The 18,299-nt window shown below is 35.9% G+C and overlaps 1 protein-coding gene across 2 annotated transcripts in view; it reads right to left on the minus strand.

The window, feature by feature from the left end:
* LOC146003228 (chitin synthase chs-2-like) overlaps window positions 1-18,299 on the minus strand; it is a 76,012-nt gene that overhangs the window by 35,182 nt on the left and 22,531 nt on the right. For both annotated transcript variants that reach the window (XM_083141396.1, XM_083141397.1), the window contains exons 2-12: window positions 16,573-16,817; window positions 13,622-13,915; window positions 9,791-9,997; window positions 9,021-9,220; window positions 7,531-7,678; window positions 5,243-5,445; window positions 4,732-4,920; window positions 3,719-3,986; window positions 1,709-1,971; window positions 585-795; window positions 106-306 (exon numbers count right to left, since the gene is read on the minus strand). In XM_083141396.1, coding sequence (XP_082997522.1) covers window positions 106-306; window positions 585-795; window positions 1,709-1,971; window positions 3,719-3,986; window positions 4,732-4,920; window positions 5,243-5,445; window positions 7,531-7,678; window positions 9,021-9,220; window positions 9,791-9,997; window positions 13,622-13,915; window positions 16,573-16,817 — 2,429 coding nt within the window. The remainder of the gene's footprint in view (window positions 1-105; window positions 307-584; window positions 796-1,708; window positions 1,972-3,718; window positions 3,987-4,731; window positions 4,921-5,242; window positions 5,446-7,530; window positions 7,679-9,020; window positions 9,221-9,790; window positions 9,998-13,621; window positions 13,916-16,572; window positions 16,818-18,299) is intronic.

Consider the following 18,299-nt stretch of genomic DNA (forward strand, 5'->3'; position numbering starts at 1 on the left):
AAGTATTAGAATTGATTATGAAAATTCTATGCAGCACAATGGAATATTAGAATTAAGTTGTAAAATGCAAATACAATACATCTACTTATAAGTACTTGTACTTACCCTGATCATACTGTACGTAGTGCCTGGCTTCATCTGAACGTGCAGTGTACCTGCGCATAACATTGTCATCCATAAGGGCTTTTCCACGGAACAAGGAGAAGCAACCAGGACTACAGAGAACGCAGCCTATCATATGCTCTGTTGCCTTTTGCAGCCAATGACCAATTGCATACTCAAACATCTGATACCATACCATTGGACCTGAAGTCAGTAACAACAAATGTAAGGTGTTCGTGAAAATTATTGAAGTTACAGTGAAGAAGATGCTACAAGCATCACTTGAGGTGTTATTAGGACATTCTGATTGAAATATCTATTATGAATTTTACTCTGAATTTTTTCAATCTCTGATAATTCTTATTGTAAAATAGTTTTACCGGTAATTGAAACTATGTTAAATTATTAAAAGCAAGACAGGACATAGGAGTATGCACATGCAAATTCACCATTGCTTTGAATAGTTTGACAACTAGTTTTACCTGATCCTATAGGATGAATTCTCCCGCAAGCAGCTCCCAGGTTTCTGTTCTTCTTCATGAGATCCACCAACAATTGCACAGCTACCGGTTGGAAGTCAATGTCTCCATCCAGAGTCAAAAGAAAAGTGTTTTCAGCCATTACTTCCTTTCGGTCCACAGGGATTGGCAACTCCATCAGTCGGTGCCCCAGCAAGTAGTACATGTACATTACCTGAGAGAGAGAAAGTACTCTTATAATTCACTGAATGTTGGTGACAATGATTCTACATTAGCATGCAATGTCAATTGGACATTATTCATTTAATAGTGCTTTAAACCAGTGGTCCCCAAAGTGTGTGGCACAACACTTTGTGCCGTGGTTGGCTTGCAGGGCAGCCGCGAAATGTTCCAATATTTTCACTGAAATGAGACTACGTGTTAGTCTACGCATGGTTAGTCTACGCATGGTTTTAGAATTGTATTAGTATTTAGTACTTTTTACATGTGAATTTGAAATATGTGTTTATTATTTAACTCAAGGCAAGCAACCTAACCACACTAATGGAGCATTGCAAGTGCTTTGGCCACCTCGGAAAAATCTTGAAACACTAAGGGTGCCATGAAACGAAAAAGTTTGTGAACTTCTGTTCTAAACTATACTTATTCTAACACTTATTCTAACACCTCTTCTCTCATCTTCAGGTGAACAAATATATTTTTGCTGGTGGGGAAGATTGAACCTGCAACAGACCTGTGATATTTCTACAAATCCAGTGCTCTAACCAGCTACTCCATGGCACTCACTGGTATTCTGTACTCATATTTACTCTATTTAAGCCACTATTTCTATTTTTTCTAATCATAAATGCAGCCCAAAGAAGTTATCTATCATACATTTTCTTGACTCCACACCCCTCCATTTCAGATCACTGACTTGAATTCTGTGCTTCATTGTGTCACTATTTATAAATGCTTGATCATTAGAAGGATTCCAAAACAAGGCCTTCGCATCAAGTGCACTAAACTATTATTCCGATAATAAAATTATGTTACGTGTTAATGCTTATCTGATCACTACAATGAAGATACCAACCTACTTACAAAATGTTTATAATTCAAGCATAACTTTGCTTTGAACATCTCACCTGGCTCCATCGTTTCCTGTGTCTAATTTTGGACTTGTCCTTCAGATGAGCAATCATTTTTGTTTTACCAGGCAAAGTCCACACCAAGCGACCTCCATAAGGTGTTGGGAATTTCTTGGGCGGGCGGATCCTGATGCTTGTTTCATGGACGTGTGTGGCTGCCTCGTCAATTGTCTCCACCAGCAACTTCACGAATCTGTTAACCACATTCTCATCTTCATTCTCATCACTCAGCTCAAAGGCATCGTCAAAGAATATGTGCGCTGAAAAATTAAAAAATATATTGATATGTTGATTTAAAAATATTGCTTCATGATAATATAATGGCACAAATCAAATCATCATCAATAAATATAATTGAAGGTGTATATTCTGAGGGTATTTGAGCCTTTTGCCACTTGACTTCTTTCAATTCTAGGGTGATGATTGGCAAAGCTGAAAAAAAAAATACCCTTACATACACGTTGTGTTTGTCCATGTAAACATTTTGTATCTCAGAAACTCCCTTAGCCATTAAAGACATATTTTGGTAGACGTACCAAATAGTAACTCAGCTCTCAACTGTCTCATATATCTGGCCATGAGATACAGAAATCAATCTAAGTAACCTACTAATATCTCAAAATCTAGCAAATATATATTTTTTTTAAATTCTACAATTGAAAAACTACCAAATATGACGTAAATTGAACAAACTATTTTGAATTGGATAATTTATAGGAGCTCAAGAATCAATATAATTGTAATATTGTGATATTTTTGAGTGACCTGTTAATATTGGGCTTTCCATTAGATTGTTCCAGTCGATAACTGAAATCAATCGATACATATACATCACAAAGACACCAGCAAAGATGGAAATACAAAATTTGTGCATGAAATACCTGAGATATACAATATTAAATGACAACTTTCAACACTCAAGTCCTGTATAATAATTGCTTTCCAGAAAATGGAAAAGTAACCAATATAATACAGTATCATGGGAGTCGCCAGAAATTTTTGTAAAAAGGAAGGGGGAGGGATTCAGTCCATTGATAAAACTTGAATAGTAGAAATAATAACAATAATGAATATTATTATTATGCTTATGATTATTATTAGAATATGATAACTAATTACATTGTAATAAAAAAACCAATTATATTTATTATTATTATTATTATTATACCATTTTAGAGACTCTTCTACTTGATCCACTAGATGAGTGAATATCGAGCACAACTGTCTTTTATGTTTTCTTTTACATTTCTTACAGCTGGTGTACTGAAAAGCATAATTATTTAAATTTGTTTTTCAAATTTACACACCTCGTTCAAGAAAATGCTTTAAAATTAAGGGGAGAGTTTAGTCGTAGTGTTTATGTTGTGTTACCTATCAGATAAAACTTTATTTTACTTTATTTTGAAAACTGTGAAACCATTTATTCTTTGGTTTAAATGATGAAATATGAAACATAAATTGTTCCTGTACTTTACACTCATTTTTTATTGATTTAACACATTTTTACTTTATCAAAATACTGACTAATTGAATAATAAAAACAACAGCTCTCTAATTTTTTTTTATAACTTCACATGAACAATGCCAATTTCCAGGGGGTCAATGGACCGGTTCAATCCCCCTTCTGACATCCATGTACAGTATATGAAAAACTAGGGAATATTAGTAAATATACAAATACATTTAAACAAATGCAGGGACAAGGTTGCTAATGGAGGTACCCTTCTGGTAAAGCACTGAAATCTCAATCTCTCTTCTATGCAGTACAACCTGGATGGCACTTTTGTGGATTAATGAGGATGTGATGCCTCGACCCACAACCAGAATAATCCTCTAAGGATTTATATTGTGTCATGTCCATGCATGCTTGTGATGGTGTTTTTTATTTCATCTCATAGTATCTAATCACCATTTATCATCATCACCACATCAAAAGTGGCATAAAATCAATACAGAACGACCAAATATGAAAAAAATACAAGAGGATGTTAATAAGCAATAGCTTACTCTCAAATTCATAGTAGTCAGGATCGACCACCCGGAGGTACTTCTGCGCCACTCTTCTCGCTGATTGGTCCTCATCCATCCTCAATATGGACTTAAGCATCTCCATCATCTCCTCCTTGGTCTCGTGCCACATTGTGGCACAGGCATAGATGCGGGTGATGTGGTCGGAAGATTTCACTGTCTTTGGCGTGGAGCTGCTGGCATCTGTGTGTACGGAGATTGTTTCATAGTACTCGTCATTTGTCGGGTCTTTGTCCAGTTCCAGATCCTGCAAGAAACATGTGTTCAAAACAGGTACCACAAAATTAGCAAAAACAAATATTATTTAGGTGTATTTTACATATAGCTACCATGGTGTACTGGATATTGCTTTCACAACCAAGAAGATAACCTCGATTTCAAAATGGAGCTGGAAAATGCTGTTGGTATTGCAAAAAGCAAAACTTGCCTGAAATGTGGTCCGAGTCGCAAGTGCAGGCAGGGCCAGATTTAGCCCCAGCAAACCAGAGCCTTGGGGTACACTAATTTGGGATAGCAAATTAATACCAGAAATTGTGAGAAGCCAGGAAAGTGTCATGCTCCTAAATAAAGTTGACTGAAACCAAAGGCTATCAGCATGAATTAGTCTGATGAATAAGTCATTCTTAATTTACATACACTTTCTGTTCATCTTCTTGTAAGATAAAAAGCTGTCCATTAGGACACTTAGGGCGCCAGGGGGTATTTGCCCTCCGTGAGATATCTGGAAAGAGTTCATATAATTCAAAGGGTGAAATTCTGGCATGAAAACATTAACAAGGGGTGCCGTGAATGACAGCAGATGACAGTGACTATACAAATTATCCTATTTCTGGGGATGGTTTATGAACATTTTCTTAACTGGGAGGAGGAAAGAAGCATCACTCCACGTTTACCCCACTTTAAGCACTACTGCCCCTGAGAAAAAAACCTGCAGGTGGCTTCGTAGGACACAATATTAAATAAGTAAAGAATTGGACAGCAGGGGTCCATACCTCTGTTTTAACATCTGCCTCATCATCCCTTCTCCTGTTGAGACCAAGAGACTGGTCCACCAGAAGGGAGCTGTACATGGGAGTCACAAACAGCTTCTCTGTGGTCGCCAGTCGCTCACACTTTGGAGTCCAGATGTGAAGGGTGATCCACGTTTGAGAGAGTAACCACAGTAGCCATACCCATGCATGCTGCAATGAAATTTAACTCCTTGAATGTACATAAAAATTTATGTGTATCGTTAATAATTTAGAATTAGAATAATGCAGTTATGAATAGATAATTTCATAAATAACATTACATATTTAGGCAACCTGCTGAAGGCGATTCTCTTGATGTGTTTCTGGCATAAGCAACAACAAATTTTGATCGAAATTTAAGCCAATTGACACAGAGGAGATTAAAGCATGGACATCAATAACAAAGTAGTTGCCTCACCCTGGAGCAAGGAGACTGGTGGTTGCTTTTCTTCAATTTACTTATTATTAAACTTTCTTATGAATATCCACTCACCTGCTTGGAGATGAAGTCGTTGAGGAGATACACAGGTGGTGCTTCGAAGAACAGGTAGTCGGGAATGTAGCCATGGAAGAAGCAAGGGTCACCATTTCGTAACCCACAGGCGGCAATTAGGAAAGATATTGCAACAGGAATGGTGAGGTTCACAGGGAAAGCAAAGCTGAATCCCTGAATCAGGATTTTGCAAGCAAATTTTCCTGAAATGGATAAACACAATGGCATCAAGTTACCGGCAGCCTTTAGAAAAAAGAAACAAAACAGCATATGTTCCAGTAAAAATAAACCATTGTGATAAGTACGTATATGCAAGTCATATATTAGTGTTGGCATTTCTTTAATTCATTTCTCATTTGTTATGGAAGATAAACTCCAGAAACCATTACAGCAATTTTATTGGTGTTCCTTCAGGGTTTGAAACTGTTACATTCCAAGGGGTGTAGTTAGACTGATGTATTTTTTTGGGGAAGGGGCAATATACTATTTACAATTTTACTTACATAATATTTTAACCACATGCTCACACAAGTTCGTTGTCAGATTAAGTTTTGATTAATATATACTAGTAGCAGTTTTTTAAATCTATATTACATTAATATTATTATATTTCTATTTAACTTAGTTTATATCCCACCAAGGATAATAACAAAAAAATAATAATATACTGATTGGGATCTACATGCAAAGGTTTGAAAAAAATATTTTAAGATTTTTTAGGAAATAATATTTTTCTCTGAGCTGAGAAAAATCTGGAGGTGGGGGCATGTGGAAGTTTCAGGGAGCCAGTGAACAATGAATCACGTTACGACATCTATGTTTATCATATTAGTGTATCTCAGTTATTTGTCATTTGATACTGCTGGTGGTTTCTGACGAATATACAGTTGAATAATTTGAAACTAGAAATATGTATGACAAGCACATTTGCTGGCATGTATGATATTCTTTGTAAAACCATGAATACAATGAAAAAATAATCATAACAAAAATAATATTTTGTGGTGCACAGGTATAAGTAATTAAAATCAAATAGCAACATTATTTGTCGTGGCAGATTCTACCTCTTGAATGATGTGTAACTCATTTTTTTTAAGGAGGGGGAACATGAAAAGAGATTTGATGACTTTTTTGTCTATGTCAATATCAGATACTGATCAATACAAATGATATGAACCAGAAACCCTCACTTTGATTCATGGTAGATCTTACATGTTTTTGCATTGATGCAACTTATTGAGAGCAATTAGGAAGTTATGTGAATCTACAAAAAATACGTGACTGCAAATGTATAATGTCTGTAAAATTGATTATGAAGTATTTGCAATATATCTACTCATGTTCCCCCTCCCCCTCTTGTAATACCACAAATATTCCTCAATACATCTTTAATGACAATGAAACACCGATTTGTGAATATTTTGGGTGAAAATTTTGTTTGCATCCTAAACTTTCTTGAATTCTGAAAAAATCGTGGATAAGTTACTACAAAGAGCAACTATATATTACTCAGCAGATGGCTTTGAACAGCAATGCAACTTGGGATCTAACACTTTTGTGGGTAGAACATGAACCTTAGGTTCAGGAATCTTGAATAAGAAAAACTCCTAACATGTAAGTTTTAATAATTTTAATAAACCTTGAAATTTTGGAGGATTGAGTGCTCTCCCCCTGTCAAGTTACAGTTATGGCCTTGAACCCTCAAAGGGACTGGTGTTCAGGGATATAGTGTATGGATTTTAAAGTATTGAATTTTTTTTATGCATAGTCATGACTTATAATTGTGCATATGTAATCATCAATCCATAATGATAATGATTTATTGTGAGGATTCCATTTGTCATATTGGAGTTTGTTGGAATTATATATTGTACCACTGTTTGTAATAGGTGTTTTGTGTGATTCAGGTTAAATGGGTAAATATCTGAAAATTTTTGTTATCACAGTTAAGTAGTCAATGTGTTCTGTCACCAAGATATATAGGTATACATTATGTATTACATGTCTATGTTTATGTATGTGTGTCTGTGTGTGTGTGTGTAAAGGAGGAAGGAGGGAGAGTGTGTATGTGCATACGTACATGTTGTAAATGTAAATGTAATATTGTAACACTATTTTCTGTAATTTGAGACTTGAATAAAGATTGAGCAGGTAATAAAATTGCATGTGTTCATTATTATTGTTAGCATAAATAAATATATATATATATTTAAGAAGTATCGTTTATTATTACTAATTGTACTTTCATTAATTCATTTAAAGTGATAAGTAGTTATAATCAGCCTTACCGAACACATAGCAGAGGTAAGCTGCAACTACTTGAATGATGAGAACGTAGATAGCTGCATTGTAAGAAGCCTCGACCATGACTGTGTCGCCTGTGGAATGTGCCTCCAGAAGATCTGGAAGAATGCTTCCTCCTAGATCAGATTTCACCTGCGGTACAATTGCATTCAATGATTAAACTATCCAAAGATAATTCATAGAAGCACATACCATACACTAATATGCTGAAATTGTGTATTATTTAATAACAGCCAGATTTCTTCTTAAAAATTTTTAGTTAAGTTACACATTACAAAATATAGTAATTGCAAAATTATAGCAACAATTTTGTATTTAAGTCCAAATTGTTGTAATTTACAAAGGTAGAAATTTCTGTTTCAAATTAGCACACTTCACATGGAAACCAAATAATAAATCCATGTTAGTTGAAAATAAATATTTTGATAATTCTAATTTAGATGTTGATCTATGCACATGGACGTGTTATAATCAACTTTTTTCTACTTTTAACAAATTTACAAACATATAAAAATTATAACTACTGTACTTTGAATTGTAAGACACAATTCTAGTTGTATTTGACTCAGAACCCATTTTATACTTAGAACTTAGGTAATATTTCTTATGTCGAAATGAAATATGTGTATCTTTTTTTCAATGTAAAATAGTTATTACTCATAAACACATAGCCTTTGTTATAAATAATTAGCATTTCCATCAACTGCATGAACATTAATGTAAACATAACCACATGACTTCTAAGAAACAGTTCCATTCCCCTGAGCTAGTTCCTGCACACAGGAATTATACACAGCTATCATTTGACCAACAAATAGGATTTCTCGGATGCCATGTGTATTTGTTTTCATTTACTTCATCCTTACAGTGGACAGAGAATAGTTAAAGAGATTTTCCTTGTACCTGTGATGTCGAAATGTGCAAGATTAAAATTAAGTGGATAACAGAAGTAAGTATTATTCTAATACAATGTTTACAAAATCTATAATATGTTATTATAATAAACTGCTGAATAGAAGAAAGTAGTCACTACATGAAAGAAAAAGAACAGCAACTGAAAATTTTGTTTAATAATAAAAGAAAAAGGATGGCATTAAACTTAACTCACTCTGGGTTTCCTAACAATGCAGAACAGTGTTCACAACAATGATATCCTTCATCATTTCTCTGTATTGATGGATTTTGTTAATTTTACTTTACTTTGGCTAATCGTGAAGATGAGGTTGAGTGATGATATGATGAAATTGATGAATTGGCACTCACAAAGAAGATCCATGATTTGATCCCGTTTCTCCATCTTGATTATTACTGAGTACAGACTACTCTTGAATACAGAATACTCTTGATACAGACTACTCTTGAATACAGACTACTCTTGAACACAGACTATTCTTTGTTCCATTCAGCACTGCATAAGCTAAATCTTACCAGACTATTCTTTGTTCCATTCAGCACTGCATAAGCTAAATCTTACCTCTGTCACTTCAATTTTATGGGAAGAGAATCCAATGGGGAACATGGAGAAGAGGTTGGGGATGGATTCGCCCTTAACGTACATGATGAACAGGGTGGAGCTCATGAAGCAGACCATCTTCCACAGGGACACAAAAATGTAGGTGAAGTAGCGGGTTCTCTTCAAGCGCTCCTTGATTCTTCCAAGGGTCTTCACAAAACCTGGAAGAATTAATTATTTTAGTTGAAATATGTAATTAGATTATACTGCTGAAAGAAGCATACAGCACACAAGGACAACAGATGCATTCAAAATTACACCAAAACATTTAAGTCTTCATTCCCGTGAGCAATTAGAAAGGAATTGCAATAAAGTATGGATGTTCTTAATTAGCTTAAGGGAGCTTAGTTCCTTACCTTAGGTGATTCCATGAAAATCCTTTCACCGTAACATCCAGAGAAGACACAAGGTTGGAAACAGAGATGCTAAGTTTAGCTTTTCCACAAGTTACAAATATTCAAGTTATCAATTTAAGTGTCATAAAGTAACTGTTGATAATGTTACTTCTATTGCAGAAAAGTAACTCTGTTACAAATACAGCTATGCTTACTTTTAAAAGTATCTGTTACAGTGAGAATTTCTAAAAAAAGTAACTGTTATTTGTAACTGTGTTACAAGTTATTTAGTTACTTCCAAACTTAACCCCCCCCGCCATTCTGGATAAAATCCTGTCTGGTAACCTTAACCTAAGACAAATCATCACTTTTTGAAATCAGAAAAAATGTACATACCCACTGGAGAATGCTTGGTGACGTAGTTCTCCCACCAACCGCAAGATGTCAGCAACACCGACACAGGGATGAGCCAGAGACGAGGGTGCTTTCTCCCGTCGAGAAGGGGCCAGACGACGAAGGCCGTCGCCTGAGCAGCGATGGCTACCATGTCGACGATCACCTTAATGTACCGCTTCGTCTCTTTGTCGTTTCTGGACAGCAAGCCTGAGAAACAACGCAAGACAAATGAAAATAATGAGAAATAGTGTATTTTCCAAAGTTTTATTACTGTGGGCTATTTGTCAGTAATATGAAACGTCTTGAGTGATGAAATGATGAAATTGATGAAGGGACATTCACAAACAACCAATCCCGAGCGGGATTCGAAACCAGGACCCTTGGCGTCTCAGCGCGATGTGCTAACCACTCGGCCACAGGGTCCGGCTAACTGAGTTCGAGTGCAATACCAGGTGCTATGAAAATTACTGATAGAAAGAAAACCTGATTGGCTAGCCAAAGCATCGGTGACTTGCTCCATAATTGTCCCGCCGACTCTCCCAAACCACGCAATACAAAAAATGACAATAATGTTTAAATTAAAATTATTATAAATATATTAAATTAATTAATATAGTATTAATGAAAATATTTAAATTAGTTAATACTATATTTTTATTCCATAAGGACAATGATATAACATCACGTATTCATTATCTAGCTTACGTATAGTTAAGGTCGCAAAATTTGTAAAATTTGTAAAAAGCACAAAAAAACACAACTGCCCTGACAAGGATATAAATTTCAAATACTTGTAAATAAAGATATGAATATTTATAGAATATCAAAAAAGGATGTTAGACCGAGTTGACGAAATGTGAAGTTTCTAGTAATATTTAATGCATTAATAAATCTTGCATAAGTCTTCTTTGTACTGTTATTGAAAATGGTATGGTCCAAATATAATTCTTGCCATCCAATAAAATTGGCGGAAATAAAAAAAAACCTCCATTAAACAAGAAGTATATTTTCATTATTTAATTTTAGTTATGTTATTATTTCATTATTTGACTTTTGTACTTAGTAAGTCTTTCGGGGGGATCCGGACCCCTGGCCTCCCCCCTAATTACGTCCTGGGGCAAGAGAGATGGCAAGAGCCCCTGGATGTATGACTGTGATATCATATACGTATGTGACGTCAGTCGTCATCAAATAGAGGGGGCCGAGGTAAAGTAGGCACCAAAGGGAAAAAATGTAAAGAGTGAACGTCGCGGAACACTGCGTAATGAACGTATTGACGGTTTGTTTAATTAATAATAAAATGAATTATCAGTTTGCAAAGAAATATTTCTAAAAAAATCATTTCTCGATCCGCTCACTGTGCAGCCATTTATTTAACAGTTACATCAAATCTGTAATCGTTATTACGTACTTCAGAACAGATTCTGTATTGATAACTGTCTGTATTCTACAAAATTGTAGTGTATGGTAAATACAAAGGCATTGTAAATTACATAATAATAATACCAAACGCACATTTGGGACTTTTTATCAATGTAATTGCTTCCTATACGGATATACTGTGGAAGAAAACATGGTGCAATCCATCGAGTGCAAGAATTGGGTACACGATTCGTGTCCTGGCCTCTAAAACGATTTGCTTTAGTTGATTCATTTGCTTTATTATACTTCGCTTTTTGTGCCACTTTTGGCTAATTTGCGAAGATGGGGATGAGTGATGATATGATGAAATTGATGAATGGACACTCACAAACATCCATGTCTAGGATTCGAACCCGGGACCCCTGGCGTCATAGCGCAAAGTACTAACCACTCCGCCACGGAGGGCGGCGCCTCTAAAACGAGTAACAACATTTCTTAATTTGTGATGTTTGCAAATAAACGACAGTCCAATGTTGTATTTACTTTTCCAGCTTCAAAATTAATGTCAAGAATGCGTTTACTTGCTTATCATTTTCCATATTTCTTACACTGAAGAACTGATATTTCACATTTGGAATGATTGTGCCTCTAAATGAACATACTGTCAACTTGTCACAGTATTTTATAGTCTTTGAGCCTTTGAATCATGTTCTTTCTCAATCTCTTAAACACAGGTGCGATTTGAGCTCCCTGTGGTGCGATTTAGGAGACCAGTTGCCTAAATCGCACCATTTGCAAGGGTTTGGAATTTCACATTTTTCTGGCACTTCCAATTGAAATAAAATTTTCCAAAGACATATGAAGAGAGGTAAAAGTTCCCTTTACGAGCTGGTATATCAAAAACTATTTAAGTCACGTTACTTGTTTTGCAGCCACGTCCATTTATTTTAAAACTGGTGTGATTTGGGCAACTTTCCCTTGTATGTATGTAATGCCAATGGAAATCGATTGTGTATATATGTGTATATAAATATATGCGCACGCGCGTGTGTGTATGTAGTGTTGTTTATATCAGCCGTACCACCTAATAATGTAATTGAAATCAACACTATTCGCGATTAAAATTACCACCTGAGCGCTAGTATCGCTTCCAATATGGCCGCTCTAAGTAGGATAAATCTTTGTTTACATTCATCAGTAGTACAAAGTAGCAGCGTGTTGTCATGACTGATATGGTAGAAAACGTTTAAATTACGCATTAATTTTAATTATTGCGAATGCGATGTGAATTCCAGATACTCTAACAAACGTGAAGCTGTACTGAGAACGAAGCATTTAATTATGATAGGCAAAAATAACACGGAAAATGCAGACGAAACTATGTATACGCACTGGTTGTCCAAAGCAGTGCTGTATCATCTGCACGTCATGTTGTAACTGGGATTCTCGGAAATTATTTGAAAATAAAGGAATTGAAATTAGCCTGTACTTGAAAAGCTAGGACAGGAGAAAATTGCGAACATATCGTTGCAGTTCTTTCTCGAAAGAGAAAGATTGGTTTAATAATAATATTCACGATTTCATGACCAGGCTATACTCACTGAAAAAGGACATCGTACTGAATGAAATAGTAACATTAGCAGGTCCACTTTTCTTTCTGGTTACATTTGACATTAATTCATTCTCAAACTATTTTCATCTTCTCTCTTAATCGACTTGCACCTGTTCCAAATTTCGCACATACGTAATACCGGTAATACATTGACGCATTGGGTAAGACGCTTCATGATTGTTCGGAAAAAAAGCTTTATTTATAAAGTACAATTTAAAACTTTACTTTCATGGTAATATATATTTATCTCTCGAAAAATAAAGTAATCAGACTCGTGCATTCTTCGTAATTTCCTTGCCGGATTACAGTGTTATATTCCCCATACCAATCTTCTGTCAATTACGTTATCGCTGATTTATTAACAAATTTCATTTTCTTGATTCCACGGGGTGGAAAAGCATGAAAACTTTTAATTTGTTCTGACCCATAAAACGATTTAGAGCAAAAAAAACCTGAACAGTAGACCTTACTCTCTCGCATATTCCCCATGCTTTAAACGACTTCAACACAACGTATCCTACTTAGAGTACTTCCTTGAAATCCCACCAGATGGCATATCGGTTAATTTTAATCGCGAATTGCACCCTACCATATGTGCGCATACAATGCATTCCCTTTGACATTTCATTAATTAACTTGAACCTCCCGAAGTTAAACTCCGAGTTATGCCTGTGAAATGATAAACGTACCAAAGTTCTTTGTATTTTCATGGTGTATCTATAATTTGATCCATCATGATTAATGGGTAAATACCAAGACAGAGTAAATTATTTAAGAAAGACGTGCACATTACATTACACATACAAAACACAAGGATACTGCACAACTTCTACGGGGAACAAAGAAGCATGCCTCACCGAAGATTCCTGGGACCGTACACACGGCGTTGGTCAACATGGCTCCCTTGACGACATCCAGGTCCGGAAGGATGATGAACATGAGCATGGCGATGCCTATCGTGTGCAGAGTCTCCATGAAGAACACGACCACGAAGTCGCTGATGTTGGGCCTCCTCCACGACTTGAAGAAGCAGATCCTGGCGGATCGGATGAGCGTACCAACTTCAGGCACCAGGTAGGCGAAGAGAAGGCACCACATGAACACTATGCGGTCCTCTTCCGGAAGCTTGGTGACGAACTGCTTGCCTTGACCTGGAAAGAAGATAAATAAACTAGAACATAAGGATTTTAGAATTAGAATTAAAAATTCTTTACTTATGAGCTAAGTTAAGCCTGTGGCTGCTCTACCGCTTAACCCTAGCTTAGCCGAGGAAGTTCGGATGATTGGGGCTGTCAGGCCCACCACCTCAATTTTTTCGATTTTTAAACTATGACAGTTTTTATAAAAAAAAAATTAAAAAAATTGCATTGTTCCCTAAGGTGTTCCCACTATTTCTCTATTACTTTTGTTCATAAAAACACCAATGTAATGTAAATAGGGGGTAAAATGCACTAGAAGGACGTATCAGGCGCCATTTTTGAATGCATTTCATTCAAGACACTCATGCCAGTGAGAGTGTACAATTACTTGATATGATGGTAATTTTTGTAATTATTATAATTAAAAAACCTCTATAAACAAATAAGCATTACTGAAATGTTTTTATGTTTTTGTGAGTTTTAGTGAATGGTAAAATATGTGTGTGGCACTCATCCAATATATGGTTATTATTTCTTATTAATGATGGTAATTTTTGTAATTATTATGATTAATAAATAACTGCACATATAAAGGAAGCAGTGATTCAAAAACAAAATTATTGCTTGAATTTTAATAATAAAAAAAAGTGTGGGCCTCTTTGTCCCTCCTCCCTTCAGGTAAGTTTCTCGTATGGCACGGGTAAGCTAGGATTAAAATACGAAACTTGTAGTCACGGCCATTTCTGGGTTGTAATGATTCCATTGAATGTCAATAGGTTTGTTACAACCCAGAAGTGTCCGTGACTGTACAATCAAATAAATCAAAATATAATACTACTATGATAGATACAAGAATTGAATTACAGTTATCCCAACTAAATACAGTAAGTAACACTATGAAATAGATTAAAAAATACGTATTAACACAAATCAAAAGTTACTCGTTTATTTTTCAAAATTGAGCATGTATTTTATTTTGATTTTAAGGAAAGCATGCTGTCATATGTACTGCAGGACTCTGTCCCTGCTCATCAAGAAGTAATTTTGTTACTGTTCTTCTAAAGCTGTTGAAAGTAGCACACAAGGTAGCATCTGGTAATAGCGCATTCCAACAGTATGCAGAGGCAACTTCAAAGATGACAGGAACGTAGATTTTGAAAAGTTGTCCAGATGAACTTTTGTTGAGTTTCGAGTCGTATACTCGTAATTGTGTATTTCGTGTCTAAATTGGTGTCTGTCGACTGTCGTATAAGTATTTCCAGTGATTCTTTTCTGGTGATTCGCAAAGGTACGCCCTACCGGCGTGGAAATAAAGCTAACAACATTTTATTTTAACGACAGAAATGTGTGTGTGTGTGTGTGTGTGCGTGCGTGTAATTATATAGATGCACGGTCATTTATGAACATACCACAATATTTTGAGTACAATGAGCACAATAAGGGATCTTTCAGACCGAAGTGACAAGCGACAAGAGACACGCGACAAGCAACAAGTGTCACTTGGAAACGAATCCTCACAAATAAATGCAACCTTTCGTACTGAAGCTACACTAAAATAAGCACGTCCCTCTTGTCGCTTCAGTCTGAAAGGTCCCTTACAAACCAACTTGAAGAGTATCGGTACCATTCTTCCCAGAAAAAAGCACTGAGTATTTCAATGTCTTTGTCTGCATAATTTTAAATATTGTGCAGGCCAGATGTAGTTTTCTACGACGCATCATGTTAAGTAGCGCAATATATGTGATCCCTATTTTTAAATCAAGTGTAAAACGTTTGCAAGTATTCTATACTTTTTGAACAATTTCAGCATTCTTTTTTGTTAAATTAACCCCATGAACCACGTCACAATAATCAAAGATGGGCAGTAGTTGAGACTGCATAAGAAATAATAGAAAATATGAGTTTGCATATAATTTGCGATAAATGCTATATGTTTCAGAAATTTATTGAAATTTATTATGAAGAACTAATGAAAGATGCTTCGTTGTGGCATGTGTATGCATATTTGACCATTTTTGCACGACTGGGCATATTTTAAACGTTTTTGGTTTCATTCAGCACGTTTTCGCTCTTTTTCAAGTTACAGAGAACTTCGTTTATACAGTTTAGTTAATCCCAAAACTCATTTCGATCCTTCTTCCACGTTCGCTCAAGTTGTTGAATTTCTTAGAAGTATGTATTCTCAGCTCTGCGATGTGTCAGCTGGGAACTAGACGAGAAGAGTGGACACGATCTGATGGGGTAAGGAAACTGCTGCTGTTATTCTAATGTTAATGTGACATGAGACGGTAATTTGACTGTCTAGTCTAGTGAAAATAAAGTCATCTGGGAACCAAACGCAACATAAATTGTTTCGGTAGAAATAATCGAGAAATCTTATTCCGAAGGTTTCCCGCCATCTTGAAAAAATGGCGCTAAAATTGACATTGAAAATAAAAACAAATAATAATATCTTGAAAACGGCTCATTGTACACAAAGAAATTAGGTATAACCAAAATAAAAGAGAATAACATTTGCTAATTGATCGTTCTTTTTGTAAAAGTTGGTTTCAGTTACAAATAGTTGCAAATATATGTGTTATTTATAATGTACCCCTGTCTCCTCGTTCCAGTGGCCAGTGCTTTAAGCAATATTGAATTTTTACGATTTACCACATTTAAATACTTACTTATTGTTTTACTGCAATGCTCAACGACTTTATCTTTTTTGATGTGTGACGTCATGAAGAGGACAGCCAATTTGGCGACGACGCCCGATCCAAGGACCATGATGAAGGTGAAGAGGTAGGCCACCACTTTGAGCACTCGGACGGTGATCTCCATGCAGCGCTGGTTGGCCATGGACCCGGTTTCCGATTCTGGAGGAAGGACTCTGAAGACGTCCCATCCTTTCATCTCCTGGACGGTCCTTTGGCTGTAAGGAAAGAAAGCTCTGCATTAAGATCCAAGCTCATTTTCTTTGGAACACTCGATGCTATAATGACCAAGTAAAAATTTGTGACGGCGACAGAATAAATTAGTGGGAATACAAAGAGGGTATTTCGGGACAGTCTTGATTAATATACTCCTAAATACCATACCAAGATTTGAGCAAGATTGCTCTAGTCGGTAGAGCGTCTGACTGTCACGCGGGACCGGGTTCGATTCCGGCCTTGTCCCCGCAATAAATCGGCTGTGGGGCTCACCCAGACTCGAATCAATGGGTACCTGGGGCCAAGCCTGGGGGTAAAGGCGCCCGGACGTGGTGCTGATCACATCACCTCCAAAATGGCCGAGATCGAGAATGTGTGGGCCCCTACCCTCACATCCTCTAAATGTGCCTTCATGCTATATGCTTCATGCTATATGCACGGGAAACTTTACCTTTTTTTTACCATACCAAGATTGTATATTTGAACCTTTTGGCTATGGGAGGGATGTTAAGGGGCGGACAATAAGATCGGGGAGGCCACCTGCTATCCCCTCTTTGGTGACATCACTGAAAAACTATGATGGTTGAAAGTTACTGTAGAGACATGTAAAGACTTTAGTAAAACCATGAATTTCATGACGCGGGGGTTGTTCTTTTTCGCTCACATATTTTACTATCACGAATGGAATTTGATTGACTTAGGGATCAATCATTATCTTCAACCCCGCTCTGGACATGCTATTACACAAAGAAATATGTCTACGGCTTGTAATAAACATAACAGTAGCTACACTTACCTAGATGTTTTTGTAATGGTAAAATTTGAATTGACTTCTTTCAGTAGATCACAAGACTTAAAACTGTGCTCACATGTGAAAAAGATATTCTGAAGTTTACATTTCCAGTTCTTAAGTCCTTGGCGATTAATTCAAAGGAGCCATACATAACACAAGAAAAGTTAACAAAATGTTCTTACTGGTGTTTGGCATAACATATATTTAATTAACTATTAGGTGTTTATTCGCAAATAAATCATTGTTTGAAGAATGAGTTACATTTCCTCACCTTATAATACAGTGTTTGTTTCACTTTATAGAAGTAAATGGTCCATTAACATTGGTACATTTTACTTCGTGAAGCTAATTAATTTTGCAACATTGTAAATGTTTTTTCAGTGGGCTGAAGTTAAAAATATTACTATTACAACAAATGGTGCTGCATTTTATTACAGGCTATATTGAGTATTTATACTTCTCCTTAAGATTGTATATGCTCTTAGGAGCAGTGCAAATTCACGCGTTTAACATGTGTGTGTAGGATACACTACCTTGGAGCCGTAATGGGCATAATGACTTTGCAAACAGAAAACTGGAGCAGAATTCTGAAAGAAACTTAGCCTGTTTTCCAAGGTTGCTATGTATGGCAACCTTCTTCAAATGAATTGGAAAAAATAAAGGTTCAATAAAAGTCAACAATAGAATTATA

Source organism: Lepisma saccharinum, chromosome 20, assembly GCF_977018435.1.
Source record: "Lepisma saccharinum chromosome 20, izLepSacc3.1, whole genome shotgun sequence".
Taxonomy (NCBI): Eukaryota; Metazoa; Arthropoda; class Insecta; order Zygentoma; family Lepismatidae; genus Lepisma; species Lepisma saccharinum.